Source organism: Plecotus auritus (genome assembly GCF_963455305.1).
Source record: "Plecotus auritus genome assembly, chromosome: X".
Taxonomy (NCBI): Eukaryota; Metazoa; Chordata; class Mammalia; order Chiroptera; family Vespertilionidae; genus Plecotus; species Plecotus auritus.
This window is the reverse complement of record NC_137784.1, coordinates 130,889,258-130,901,678: the sequence shown is the minus strand read 5'-3', so window position 1 is coordinate 130,901,678 and position 12,421 is coordinate 130,889,258. Positions and strand designations below refer to the sequence as shown.

The 12,421-nt window shown below is 53.7% G+C and overlaps 1 protein-coding gene and 1 pseudogene across 2 annotated transcripts; both read left to right on the top strand.

The window, feature by feature from the left end:
* Nucleotides 1-5,051: 5,051 nt before the first annotated feature.
* On the top strand, nucleotides 5,052-6,134 carry LOC308240307 (melanoma-associated antigen 10-like; the record flags this gene model as incomplete). The annotated part of the gene is made up of 1 exon (XM_080653196.1): nucleotides 5,052-6,134. The coding sequence occupies one exon, from the start codon at nucleotides 5,052-5,054 to the stop codon at nucleotides 6,132-6,134; it is 1,083 nt and encodes a 360-aa protein (XP_080509322.1).
* A 1,900-nt stretch (nucleotides 6,135-8,034) lies between these two features.
* Nucleotides 8,035-9,302, top strand: LOC308240306 (EOLA-like protein; annotated as a pseudogene). The gene is made up of 2 exons: nucleotides 8,035-8,273; nucleotides 9,094-9,302. The product of its transcript is annotated as an EOLA-like protein (transcript).
* The last annotated feature ends 3,119 nt before the right edge of the window (nucleotides 9,303-12,421 follow it).

Genomic DNA, 12,421 nt, shown 5'->3' with positions numbered 1-12,421 from the left:
TAAAGATTGCCCACACAGGAAAACAAAAACTCTACCCATCACTTTTTCATCAGAGCTGTATTTCAGATCTGTCCTTGGGTCACGAGGTAGCTATGTGACATGTGTAACACAAGCCCTCATAAGCCAAGGGACACTTTTACAACAGACAAGTCACTTGCTAGGGGAGACAGGTGCTTTCTTTCAAAGTCTGATGTCCCCTTCACTGTGAATGAGGCCATGCCTGGCTGGTCACCCTCAGGCAATCATTCAGTGCCCTCTCCCAGACCTTCCACAAGGATCCCTGGGTGCTACTGAAGCGTTCTCTGAGTTTGAACAGAGAGAGAGAGAGAGGGAAAACGTGTAAAGGATTTCCCGAGCACTAACCACTTCTAAAACATTTCTCTTTGCACAGCCCTGAAATGAGCAGAAGCAAAAAGAGTGATAAAATCATGTTATTTCCGGCCAGCTTTCCCATTTCCCTGAAGGTCAGAGTCCTTGAGACAGTCAATGACCCCAGAGAGGCATCTCAGGAGGACAGTCGCCTACCTCTGAGCACGGAAATCTTTACTCTTTGAGACTGGATGGAGGGACCCAGAGAGTATTATGCTAAGCGAAATAAGCCAGAAAGACAACTATCACGTGATCTCACTCACATGTGGCATCTAAAGAGCAAACTAAACTGATGAACAAAATAGATCCTGAGACATAGGAGCGTGGAACAGACTGTCAAATCTCAGAGGGAAGGCGGGGGTGGGTAGGAAGAGACTAACAAAAGAACTTGTGTGCATAACCCAGGGCCACAGACAACCGTGTAGTGAATGGAGGCCTGGGGCAGGGGGCTGGTGCCGGCTGGAAGGGGTCAATGGGGAAATCGGGGGAGCTCCATAACACTTTTGGCAATAAAGATTAAAAAAAAAAAAAAAAGGCGGGCTTAGGTAGGAAGAGGAGATTGGTCTTTGAGACAGGAGCCCAGCACTGGCCCAGGTCATGTGACTCATGAATAAATCCTTGCGTTTTTCAACAGCACCTGCCTCAGGCGTTTGGCTGTCCTTGAGGCAGACAGCAGAACCTCCGTTTTTGTTCGGTTCCACCCTGACTGCCACAACAGGGCCTTAGACTGGGTACAGAGATCCAGAGCAGGGCCTCTGGTTAGCGGAGGGCGGGGCAGAAGCACTGCCTAGGGTCACGGTGAGTACCGGGGGGTGGGAGCCCCTGCCCCACCACAGACTCAGCATGGAAGGGCTTTGGTGGGGGTGACCACACACGCCTCTTCCGGGTCTCAGAGACCCCTGCCAGAGCCCAGTTCCTCACTTCCGCCTCCACATCCAGGTCTCCGAGACCCTGGGATGCCCAGGGGAGAGCCCGTGCGAGCTCACATCTACAGAGGCGGGCCCGGGGCCTGGCCCAGTCAAGGTGAGGGTGCCCAGGGAGGGCGGAGGGAACCCTGGGCCTCGAACAACGGTTTCTGTCCTTGGAGCACCCTGAGTGGGGCGGGGTGGGGGGTGACCACACGCGGCGGGTCCAGGTTGGCGCAGCCAGGTCTGGGCGACTCTGGTGGTTTGGTGAGAGGCGCGGTAGCTCCACATGGCCGAGGCGGGCCCAGGGCCCTCCAGATCCATCTGGGGGCGTGCTTCTTGGGAGGAGGACCCTAGGCAGCGTGTCCTTCCATCCACCTCCACCCGGGTCTCACAGAGGGGGATGGAACCAGGGACCCTGGGACCTAGAGCAGGGTCATCCCCGCCCGGGAGCTCGCAGGGCGTGAACGCACACACACAGCAGCCTCTGTGACCCTTACCCTGGGCTCCGAGAACCCCGGCCTTGGGGGCGGAGGCGGACCTCACCTGGGCAGGAGGCGGGCCCAGGCCCTGCCAGAATCCAGGTGAGGACCTGGGTGGGTCCCACCGCAGAGGGAAGCCCGCAGAAGTCCACCCCTGCTGTCCACCACGCGGGTGGCCACACACAGTGTGTCCTGACTTGCACAGCGGGCTCTGAGGCGGGGACGGTGACAAAGAGCAGGGCCTCTGGTCAGCATGGTGGGCAGAGCTTCCTAGAGTCAAGGTCAGCTCGCTGAGGGGGATGGAAGGACCCGAGACCCCACCACAGAGCCAACCAGGCAGAACCCAGGGGAGGTGGACACACGGGACATTATCTCACTTCCGCATGCCGGTCTGAGAGTCTCTGGGGTTTGGGAGGGGGTTTGCTGTAAGAATGATGACCCCAGGTGAGCACAGGGTGGGGCCAGGACCTGGAGAACAGATGTGGGGGGGCCCGGTGAGAATGACGACACCCGCCATTATCTCCCTTCTGTGTTTCCATTCAGGTCTCAGAGACACTGGGGGTTTGGTAGAGGGGGTGGGACCCTGGAAGCTAGACCAGAGTCAGTCCAGGTCCTAGAGACGCTGGGGGCTTGGGTAGAGCGAGTGGAACCCCATAGAGTCAGATGGTGCGCCAAGGACGCTGGTGTAATCTAGACCACAGTCAATCCTGGTCTCAGAGACTCTGGGGGTTCAGTTGAAGGTGTAGCACCCCATATAGGCAGATGGTGTGCCAAGGACCCTGGAAGCTAGACCAGAGTCAGTTCTGGTCTCGGAGACTCTGGGGTTTCAGAAGAGGGAGTAAGGACCCCATATAGGCAGATGGTGCACCAAGGACCCTGGACTCTAGACCAGAGTCAATACTGGTGTCAGAGACTCTAGGGGTTCCGTAGATGGAATAGTACCCCATATAGGCAGATGGTGCATCAAGGATCTTGGAAGCTAGACCAGTGTCAGTCCTGTGCTGAGACTCTGGAGTGGGGTATAGGGATGAGGACCTCATACAGGCAGATGGTGTGCCAAGGACCCTGGAAGCTAGACCAGAGTCAGTCCTGGTCTCAGAGACTCTAGGGCAGCCGTGGGCAAACTACGGCCCACGGGCCGGATTCGGCCCATTCGGCTGTTCTATCCGGCCCGTGGAGCTGAAAGAGCGGAAGGTTCTCTTGCTCTCCCCTCTGCTCCTTTACTTTGAATTTATATTAGTTCACACAAACACTCCATCCATGCTTTTGTTCTGGCCCTCCGGTCCAGTTTAAGAACCCATTATGGCCCTCGAGGCAAAAAGTTTGCCCACCCCTACCTAGGGGTTTGGTAGAGGGAGTGGGACCCCATGTAGGTAGATGTTGTGCCAAGGACCTGCCAGAGTCATGGTGAGGACCCTGATGGAGGACGGAGGGACCCTGGAAGCTAGACCAGAGACAGTGCTGGGATCCCGCTGAGGGGATGACCACACACAGCATGTGCTGAGTTGCACAACAGGGTCAGGATCGGGAGCAGTACTGGAGAGCGGCAGGGGGTGGGCCCAGGACTTTCCAAAGTCCATAGGCAGGCCTCATGGGAGGATGATCATAGGTGGCATTTTCTTATGCGTGCATCTGGGCCTGACAGTGTGGGGCTTGGGTATAAAGAGCAGGAACTCACATCAGCAGTGGGTGCGGCCAGCATCTGCCAGAGTCAGGGGAGGATCCTAAGGGAGGACTGAGGAAACCTTGGATCCCACCCCAGTGGGGACCCCTCAGAAACGCGCACCTGCCCTCAGCCCTGGGGTTTCTGGGATCGCTTTCCCATGGATCCTCCCACTCCCTTTGCTCTCAGGAATCTGAAAGAGGTGGGGCCTTACACAAAGGGTGTGGTATATGGACAGCAGAGCCAGGACACTCGGGCACTGCAAGTGGCCAAGCTATTGACCATGAGGGAGGAAGGAGGGGGAATTCTCCTCCAGAACAAATGTGGGCCTCACGGACATTCACCCCACTTCCACTTTCAGCTCCGAGAGACCCCAGGCAGGGCTGTCCGAGAGAGAGCACTCTGATTTTGGCTGGGGTTGTGGGCCTCAGGCAGGTGAGAGAGCTGGACTGAGGGGGCCACGTGCAGGTCAGCAAAGGAGGAGGGGGGAGGTGGCCCGGGCCCTGACTTCTTTTAAGGTGAGGAATCTGAGGAAAGACAGCAGGAACCCTAATGCTCCTCCCCTGCTCCCGAGTCTTGCTGTCTCCTTTCAAGGTTCAGCTGAGGACTGAGGGAAAAACTCACATCACAACAGGTCGAATCCCAGCCTTACTTTGCCACTTCTGTCCGCCATGAGAGAAAGTGGAACGTGGTGGCTAGCCGTGTTGTCCCTCTCGTCCTCCACCAGTGACTCAGGAAGGTGAGCTTTTTAGTCTGAAGGAACGTGGCATCAGGTCAACACAGGAAGTTGTCCAAGACCCTGTGAGATGTCAACGTTAGGACTGAGGGGACTCCCCGTCCCAGGGCAGATAGCCCCCACAGAGTTTGGCCAGGTCATACTGTATCCCGTGGGATGTCCTGGGCCGGTGTGGTCAGATGTGGGGCCCCCTCACTTTCTTCTGTTCAGTCTCAGGGGTGTGTAGCTTTGTTCTGAGAGTTTTGCCTCAGGGCCAGCAGAGGGGAGGTTCACGGGCCCTGCCAGGGGAAAGGTGAGGACCCTGATTGAGGACGCAGGAGACCATCCAGGCCAGAACAGTGGGGAACTCACAGAATCCTGGCCTCCCTCTTGTCAGCACTGGAGGCCCATGGTTGTGCATGCCACCTGCACGCTGAGGTGTTTCCTCGTTTCCTGTTACAGGGGCTCCAGGAACCAGGGCATAAAGGCCTTGGTCTGAGGCACAAAACACAGGTCACAGAGCAGAGGAGGTCCAGGTCGTGCCAGCAGTCAAGGTGAGGTGCCTGCCCTCACCTAGAATGTGTCTCCAGGTTCTCCCCCATGCCAGAATATAGGAGAACCCCTGCAGCACCCGACCCCACCCCACTGCCAGCCACAGAACCCTGGCCTATGACGACTGTACCCTGAAAAACCATCTGACTTCCTCATTCAGGATCTTAGGGGACAGGCAACCCAGGAGGAGAGACCCCAGTGAGGCCCAAGAGCACCCCTAAAGGGGAAACCTGTAGCTCTACTTTGTCAAAGCGGACAAGGGTGTACCCAGCTGAGACCACTTACACTTCCTCTCTCCCCAGGCCTGTGAGTCCTCATTGCCCACCTCCTGCCCGCACTCCTGTGTCTGCCTGACAAGAGTCATCATGCCCCGAGCTCCAAAGCGACGACGCTACACGCTTGAGATTCCCGAGACTGTGGAAGAGGTTTCTTCCTCCTCCTCCTCCACCTGCTCCTCCTCTTTTCCTTCCTCTTTCTCCTCCTCCTCCTCTTCCTCTTGCTACCCTCTGCTTTCAAGTACCCCAAGCACCCCGGAGGAGGAGGAGGAGAAGGAGGAGGAGGAGGTTCATGCTGCTGCTGGGACACTGAGTCCTCTCCAGAGCTCTCCAAGTGCCTGTGCCCCCCCTACTGCCTTTGCCGCTGCTGCTCCATTGAGCCAGTCCAGCAGCCAAGAAGAGGAGGGTCCTTGTACCTCCCGGGCCCTGCCAGACATGGAGTCCTTGCCCAGAGACGTGATTGATGATAAGGTAGCTGATCTGGTGGGGTTCCTGCTCCTGAAGTATCGCACAAAGGAGCTGACCACAAGGGTAGAAATGCTGAGTAGCATCATCAGAGAGCACCAGGACCACTTTGCTGTAATCTTCAGCGAGGCCTCTGAGTGCATGCAGCTGGTTTATGGCATTGATGTGAAGGAAGTGGACCCCACCAGCCACACCTATGTCCTAGTCACCAGCCTGGGCCTCTCCTATGATGGGATGGTGAGCAATGAGCACAGTATGCCCAAGACTGGCCTTCTGATACTCATCCTTAGTATAATCTTCTCGGAGGATGGTTGTGTCCCCGAAGAGAAGGTATGGGAAGCACTGAATGCCATGGGGGTGCATGCTGGGATGGAGCATTGCATCTATGGGGAGCCCAGGGAGCTCCTCACCAAAGTTTGGGTGCAGGAACAGTACCTGGAGTACCGGCAGGTGCGCAACAGCCAACCGGCACGGTACGAGTTCCTGTGGGGGCCCAGGGCCCACGCTGAGACCACCAAGTTGAAAGTCCTGGAGTTTATGGCCCAGATCAATGGGAGTGACCCCAGATCCTTCCCAGACTGGTATGAGGAGGCTTTGAGAGAGGAGGAACAGAGAGCCCAGGCCAGAATTAGCACCACAGATGATACTACTGCCATGGCCAGTGCAAGTTCTTCTGCCATGTCCGGTAGCTTCTTCTGCCCTCAGTGAAGTGCAAGGCAGATTTCTTTACTTTGTGTTTTAAGAGGGAAGTCAATGATCCAAGCAGTGGAGGGCCAGACTAGGGGATTATAGTGAATAACATCTGTGTGTCTCGTTCCATTGGGGTGACTTAGAAATGTATCTTCTTTTATTTTTGGTATTTTAAAATGTTACTTTAAGTAGAATGTTTATTAGCTTCAGAATCTAAGTTTACAAATGACTCAGGTCACACGTTTATTGTTATTTAACTTAAGACAAAGAGTTTTGCTATTTTGTAAAACAAATTGGGAGTCCTTCATTTTATTTGTACTCTGTAACCAGATAACATGGACTTGGAATGGGTTTTTTTTTTTTTTTTTTTTTTTTTTTTTTTTTTTTTTTTTTTTTTTAATGTGAAAGAGCATAGCTGTAAAACAGAGATAAAATAGTTAATTTTTGAATTCTTGCATCATTTTTAGTCTGTCGTTCTGTAAAAATAAAATATATTACCTGGATTTTCTTAGCTTATTCAAGAATGTAGAAACATAAACAGTAAAAAGACTCTTCTCACTGCTTCATGTGCACCCTAAACATTCATTGAGCCTCTGTCCTCACCAGGAAAGGCAACCCAGCCAGAGAAAGGGAGGGGATGCAGAGCAGAGGAGCTGCGCACCGGGACTGGAAGGACGCTGGCTTGGGAAGGGAGTGAACACAGGCAGCTTTGGTCCCCTGGGCCTTGTCTTTGAGAGTGGGTATGTTTCCATACACACGAGGACATAAAAGCTGAAGTGAGGTTTATGTGCTTTAAGACAGGAGGGGAGAGTCAGCCAGAGTGGGGGGTTGCTCATGTGGAGTGCAGTACTGAGGCTCAGGCCCGATGATGGTGATGTGTAGCCACTGGTTGTGACTGTCCTATTACAGTACGGGCCAGGTACTCAGCCCCGTGGAATCCAAGCTCCGCCAGGTACTAGGACCCCCTTCCCCAGGTAAAAGGCAAGGACAGTGGGTGATGTAGTCAGGGCCCCCATGATCGTGGGCCGTCTATTCATTCCTCTGTGCCACCTTCTCAACTGTAGACTGGGGTGACAGTGGCACTGCCCCTACCACTGTTATTTGAGGATTGAATTCTAGGATTTGTGGGTCATGCCCATGGCATGGGGTTGGTGTGTGGGTACTGGTGCCAATTCTTCCTGCTCCTGTTATTCCTTTCTTTAGGCTGCAGTGGGGGCCAGGAGTGCCTGCTGACGGCAGATAGCAGTGGTGCAGCCAGGGGATGGAGGAGGGTGGCTCCCAAAGGGGCCCGAGGGAGACCCCTGGCAGGATGATCTGAGCTCACATGGTGGTGTCCCAGGGCCCAGCTGAGGTTGCATCCCAAGGATGTGCAGCCCTGGAAGAGGGACCGGGGTGCTTGGGGGCCTGCAGTGGCTTGGGGGGAAAAGAGGAGGGAGCTGACTCTGCTGGGGTAGGTGGGGGTGGGGAGAAGAAGCAAAGCCCAGGAGGGTCTTCGCTGGGAGAGGACTAGAACCCACTCATCCAGTGTGAAGCCAACACGCCCTTTCTCCCTCCTCTGTGCTCCCCTGGCCTCAGTGACCTCCTTTGTGGAACTGACCACATCCTGTGCTGAGTGCCTCTCCTTACCTGTCTCCACCTTCTTCCTTGAGCCCCCCAAAGACTCCATCTGATGGACGAGGCATCTGCATCGCCAGCCCTTTCCATTGGGCCTGGCCGCTGACTGCTTGGGGATAGGAAGAAGGAGCCAACACTCTCTGCTCTCCCACCATCCCTGTCAGTGGGGTTCCAGGGCCCCAGGGCACATTGGGGAGAGGTCAGCCCACAGACCATGAACACGGAGGGCTGATGCATGATGCTTATTGACATTCACACTTGTGGGTTTCCCCAGGCCACATGAGGCCCACGGATCTCTGGGGAGATGGAGTTCTCATGCCTCTCCTTCCAGCAGCCTTATGCAGGCTTTGTCTTAAATGAGGTCAAGACTCCAGACTCATTGGCAACCCTAGTGAGCAGCCAGGGGAAATCTACCATCACTACCCACATTGCTCACAGGGACTGGGAAGAGGCCCTCTGGTGGAAGCTGCTGCTGGAGAGGCTGGGGTGGAACCCCAGGCAGATTCAGGCCCTGCTGCTGGAAGGGAGAAGTATGGGTGAGAAGTGATCGCTGGCAAGGCGTGACACCCTAAGCGCAGCTCACACCCCTCCAAGAGTACCCCCAGGACCTTGCTCAGGAGTTTGGGGCTTGTTTTCTTTTAAACCTGTGGTGGTGGGGCTGTGGTTTCTGTAAGCAGCACACCTTCAAAGGGGCAGCAAGGGGCCCAGGCTGGGGTTCCGTGGGCCAAGTTCCTACGACCTGGGAGAACCCTTCTGTCCACACTGGGCCTCAGTTCCTATTGGTGACCTGAGACGCAGGGGATAGGTCCAAGTCTGCATGTGGTGTTGCCTGTGTGCACGCATGTGTGTTTATGTGTGTGCACACATGTGTGTGTGCACGTGACAGACCAGGGGAAGCTGCACAGCACACAGAGAATTTCAGGTGGCCTCCAGACTCAGGCTGTCTGCCTGATTTCACACACCTGCCCCACCCCCACTGCCCATGGCATCCGGGGCCTGTTCGCTCACCCCTCTGTGGTTGAGGTCCCACACCAGCTCCTTTCTCCTGGTGAAGAGCTTGGGACCTGATTGCCTGTGGGTTCCCCTGTGCGAGCTGCCCACAGCAGTCAGGCTGGGACCTGCCCGTTATTGGACCAGGCTCTGTCCTCTTCTTTTCCTTCTCTCCCCTGGCCTCACCCAGAATTCCCTGAACAGAGTTTGTCACATCGAAAGTGCTCAGTCAGAGGGACCCAGCTCACTCCGTATCCCTTTGGTGAAATCAGCTTAGCATCTCGTGGGCGTAACTTTGAAGAACCGTTTCCTCTCACAGGAAGCCTTTGGTTTATGGAAGGGAAAACATCTCAGTGCTTCTCTCGTGGTGCAGGGGGCTCCGTGACATTGGGGCAACTCTGCAGTGCCCAGAAAACATGGCTCCTGAGGAGGTTGTGGAACTGGAAAAGCAGGCTGTACTGACCAACCTGAAGCAGACATACCTGACTGCACTTTCAAACTCAGGTGGTTACTGGAGCGCATACCCAGGAAAGGGGGAAAGGCTATCTTCCAGGTGGCATCCCACAGCACCTGATCCTCTAGGGGCAGGAGGACTCCACAGGAAGGTTACCGAGAATCCAGCTGAATCATGACCATCAAGGGGCCATCATGCCGCGGATGTAGAACTGAATTGGCGCCGCCTTGGAGAGCACTACCCACCGTCTGCTGTTCACGTAAACAGATTTCTGTGCCCAGATGTAGGCGACTGTCCTCGAGAGATGCCTCTCTGGGCACATTGCCTGTCTCAAGGACTCTGTCTGACTTTAGGGAAAAGGGAAAGCTGCCAGGAAATATCTTGGTGCTATCACTCTTTTTGGTCCTGCTCATTCCTGGGTTTTACAGAGAAACATGTGTTAGGAGAACTGGTTATTGTTTGGGCCTCCCGTCTCTTTGTTCTGGTCAAACTAACAGAACACTTCAGCAGCACCCAGGGATCCTTGTGGGAGGTCTGGGAGCGGGCACTGAATGATTGCTGGAGGGTGACCAGCCAGGAATGGCCTCATTCATGGTGAAAGGGACATCAGACTTTGAAAGAAAGCACCTGTCTCCCCTGGCAAGTGACTGGTCTGTTGTAAAAGTGTCCCTTGGCTTATGAGGGCTTGTGTTACACATGTCACATAGCTACCTCGTGACCCAAGGACGGATCTAAAATACAGCTCTGATGGAAAAGTGATGGGTAGAGTTTTTGTTTTCCTGTGTGGGCAATCTTTAATTTATTTGGGTCCATTCTAGCAGGGTTGCTAATGGTTGTTAGCTGTGAGGATGATGGGCTTTCTCCCAGGTGTCGCCTGGAATGGCCCATCTTCTGATCCAGACTGGCTCTCACGTACACCACTTAGCAGATGGGGTTGCCTGGGTTCTAGGTGGTCCTCCCAGGAAGGCCCCTGGAACGTGGGCTAGAGACACTCAGATGCTGATCAGAAACTTTCTGGCATCATAGGGGGACCCATGAGTAAAGACCCTCCTGTTTCAGGATGCATGACTAATGTAAGGTGATTCCCCCAAGGTCAGGAGCCAGGAAGTTCTGTCTCCTGTCCAGTAGGCAAGGCTCAGGGGACCAGGTCTTCCTGGGCTTACCTCAGGACCCCCTAGCCAGATCCTTGGCTGAGTGGGTGAAAATAAAAGAGGACAACAGGGATGAACAACTTTCTGGGGCCAGGATTTCCAGCCTCCTCAGGATCATCTGATGAGGTGTGTGGCATGGAAACAGAAGAACATGGACTCACAATTCTCATTGGATTGTTTATTTTGTACCATGTAGTTTTGCCTTTGTTTATTAAAGCAGAAATGGATTTGTGGTTACAAAGCCTGTAATATTATGGGTCTGCGTTGCCCTTGAACTGGTCAGAGTGAACAATTGCCATATAAGGAGTCCTCCCTCTCCTCCTAGTCCTTCAGGTTCCTTGGGTTGGGTCATGACTGAAAGGACAGCCATTATCTTATGAATAACAGGTGTTGTACAAATACATCATCAAATCATATAATGTGTGATTTAGGAGGCTAGGGGCCAGAGCCCCTATGCCATTGGTTCAGGCAGTAGCCGGGGGAACAAGCATGCCATTCCCAGATACGCCCTCCCCACTTGGGCCACCTGCCTCATTTGCACACCGGACCTCAATGGCACTGCTCGTGGGCGACAGAACCGAGAACTTGAATATGCGGTGGCACTGGGTCCCCAAGGATTGCGTGATTTCCTCTGGGCCTTTTACTCGACTTCTTCAGTGCCTTTTTAATGCTGAATTCTTGCCAAGTGTCTGGTAGGGGGCAGCCTCTTGTTTCTCTGGGAAGGGGTTGAGGTGGTATCTGGCCAAGTATGATTCATCTGGTTTCCTTTTGTCTTGATGTTCTCAATGAGCCAAGTCTTCTCTTTTTGGAAATTGCTGTTTCTGTACACCTGAAGCAAAATTAATTCAGTCATTCTGGTAGAAAATATGCCTATTTGACCTTAAGTGGCCTCTCAGAATCTTTAGTCATCCCTGCAGGTTATCTCTAAGGGGGCTATAGTTTTATATAGAAATCTATACTTTCCCATCTTTGGAAAAATACTGCCTCATGTGAAAAAGAGTTATCCCCTGAAATGAAACCCTTCCAGTATATCATTCTTCTGGGTCTACTAGGAAGGTGTTTGAGTAACAGAGAATGTGGGACATGGGAGGACTTTCTACTTTACCATCATCCTGTTCGCTGAAGAGGAATCTGGAGAGTCACCTGGGCGTATTTTGCTGAATCAGATTCAGCAAGCAGATGGATAAAAGTCTTCATGCTGTCAGATTCAAATATTTGCTCCTTGCCCCTTTTTCAAAGAACCTCACATTGGAAAAGATCTTTCTCAATGATCCCGGTGTCTCTGGCATCATTCCAGTGCACAGACGTGAAGTCGTCATCCTCCATTATCCCCCAAAGCTTTCTTGGGAAGGACAGTCCCAGAAGATTATTGTTTCCTTCCACTTTGGCAGCACCTTCACTTGAGTCCTCTGATTGTGTGTTGTCTCGGCTCCAAGCTTGGTACCCATGTCCCTCCAACACCTGTGATAGGACCAGCTTGGCTCCATGCATCTCCTGGGTACACAGACTCGGCATGGAGATGCTCTACATTAACTCTAATCCTATCACTGAACAGTGGGGTCACAGCAGGGATGCCCATTATATACTGCCCTCAACATTCTAGGGTCTCAGCCTTGGGGCAACCAGCTGCTTAAGTCATGTGATTACACAAAGGTGGTTCACAGCTGCTCTGGAGTGTGGGCCCTTGCCAAGTGTGGGGGAGTGGATGTGCTAGGGGCCCCAGGTTCTCTCATTCCAAACAGTACAGAAATACCAGGTTCAGGTTCCCAGAAAGAACTCTCATCTGCTGCCAGGGAGATTGTTTCTTGTTGCTAGTTCACTGGATGTGTTGAAAGGACATGATCCTATCCCTGCTTTCATCCCTATAGTGGGGTCAGGTCTGTTGATGGCCTCTTTGATTGCTCAAGGGCAAGGCCTTAGTTAATCCTAGCTTGGCCACCACCAACACTGCCTGGGACAGATGGGCCCCTGGGGGACTGTACCTCCAAGAAAATGGTGGTTGGCCCCATCTCAGTAGGTACCCCCCCTGTCCAATGCACCCTCCCCAAGGATGCTGCTTTGATCTCTTCCAGCCGCTCTTGCTGGCTGGTGGATTC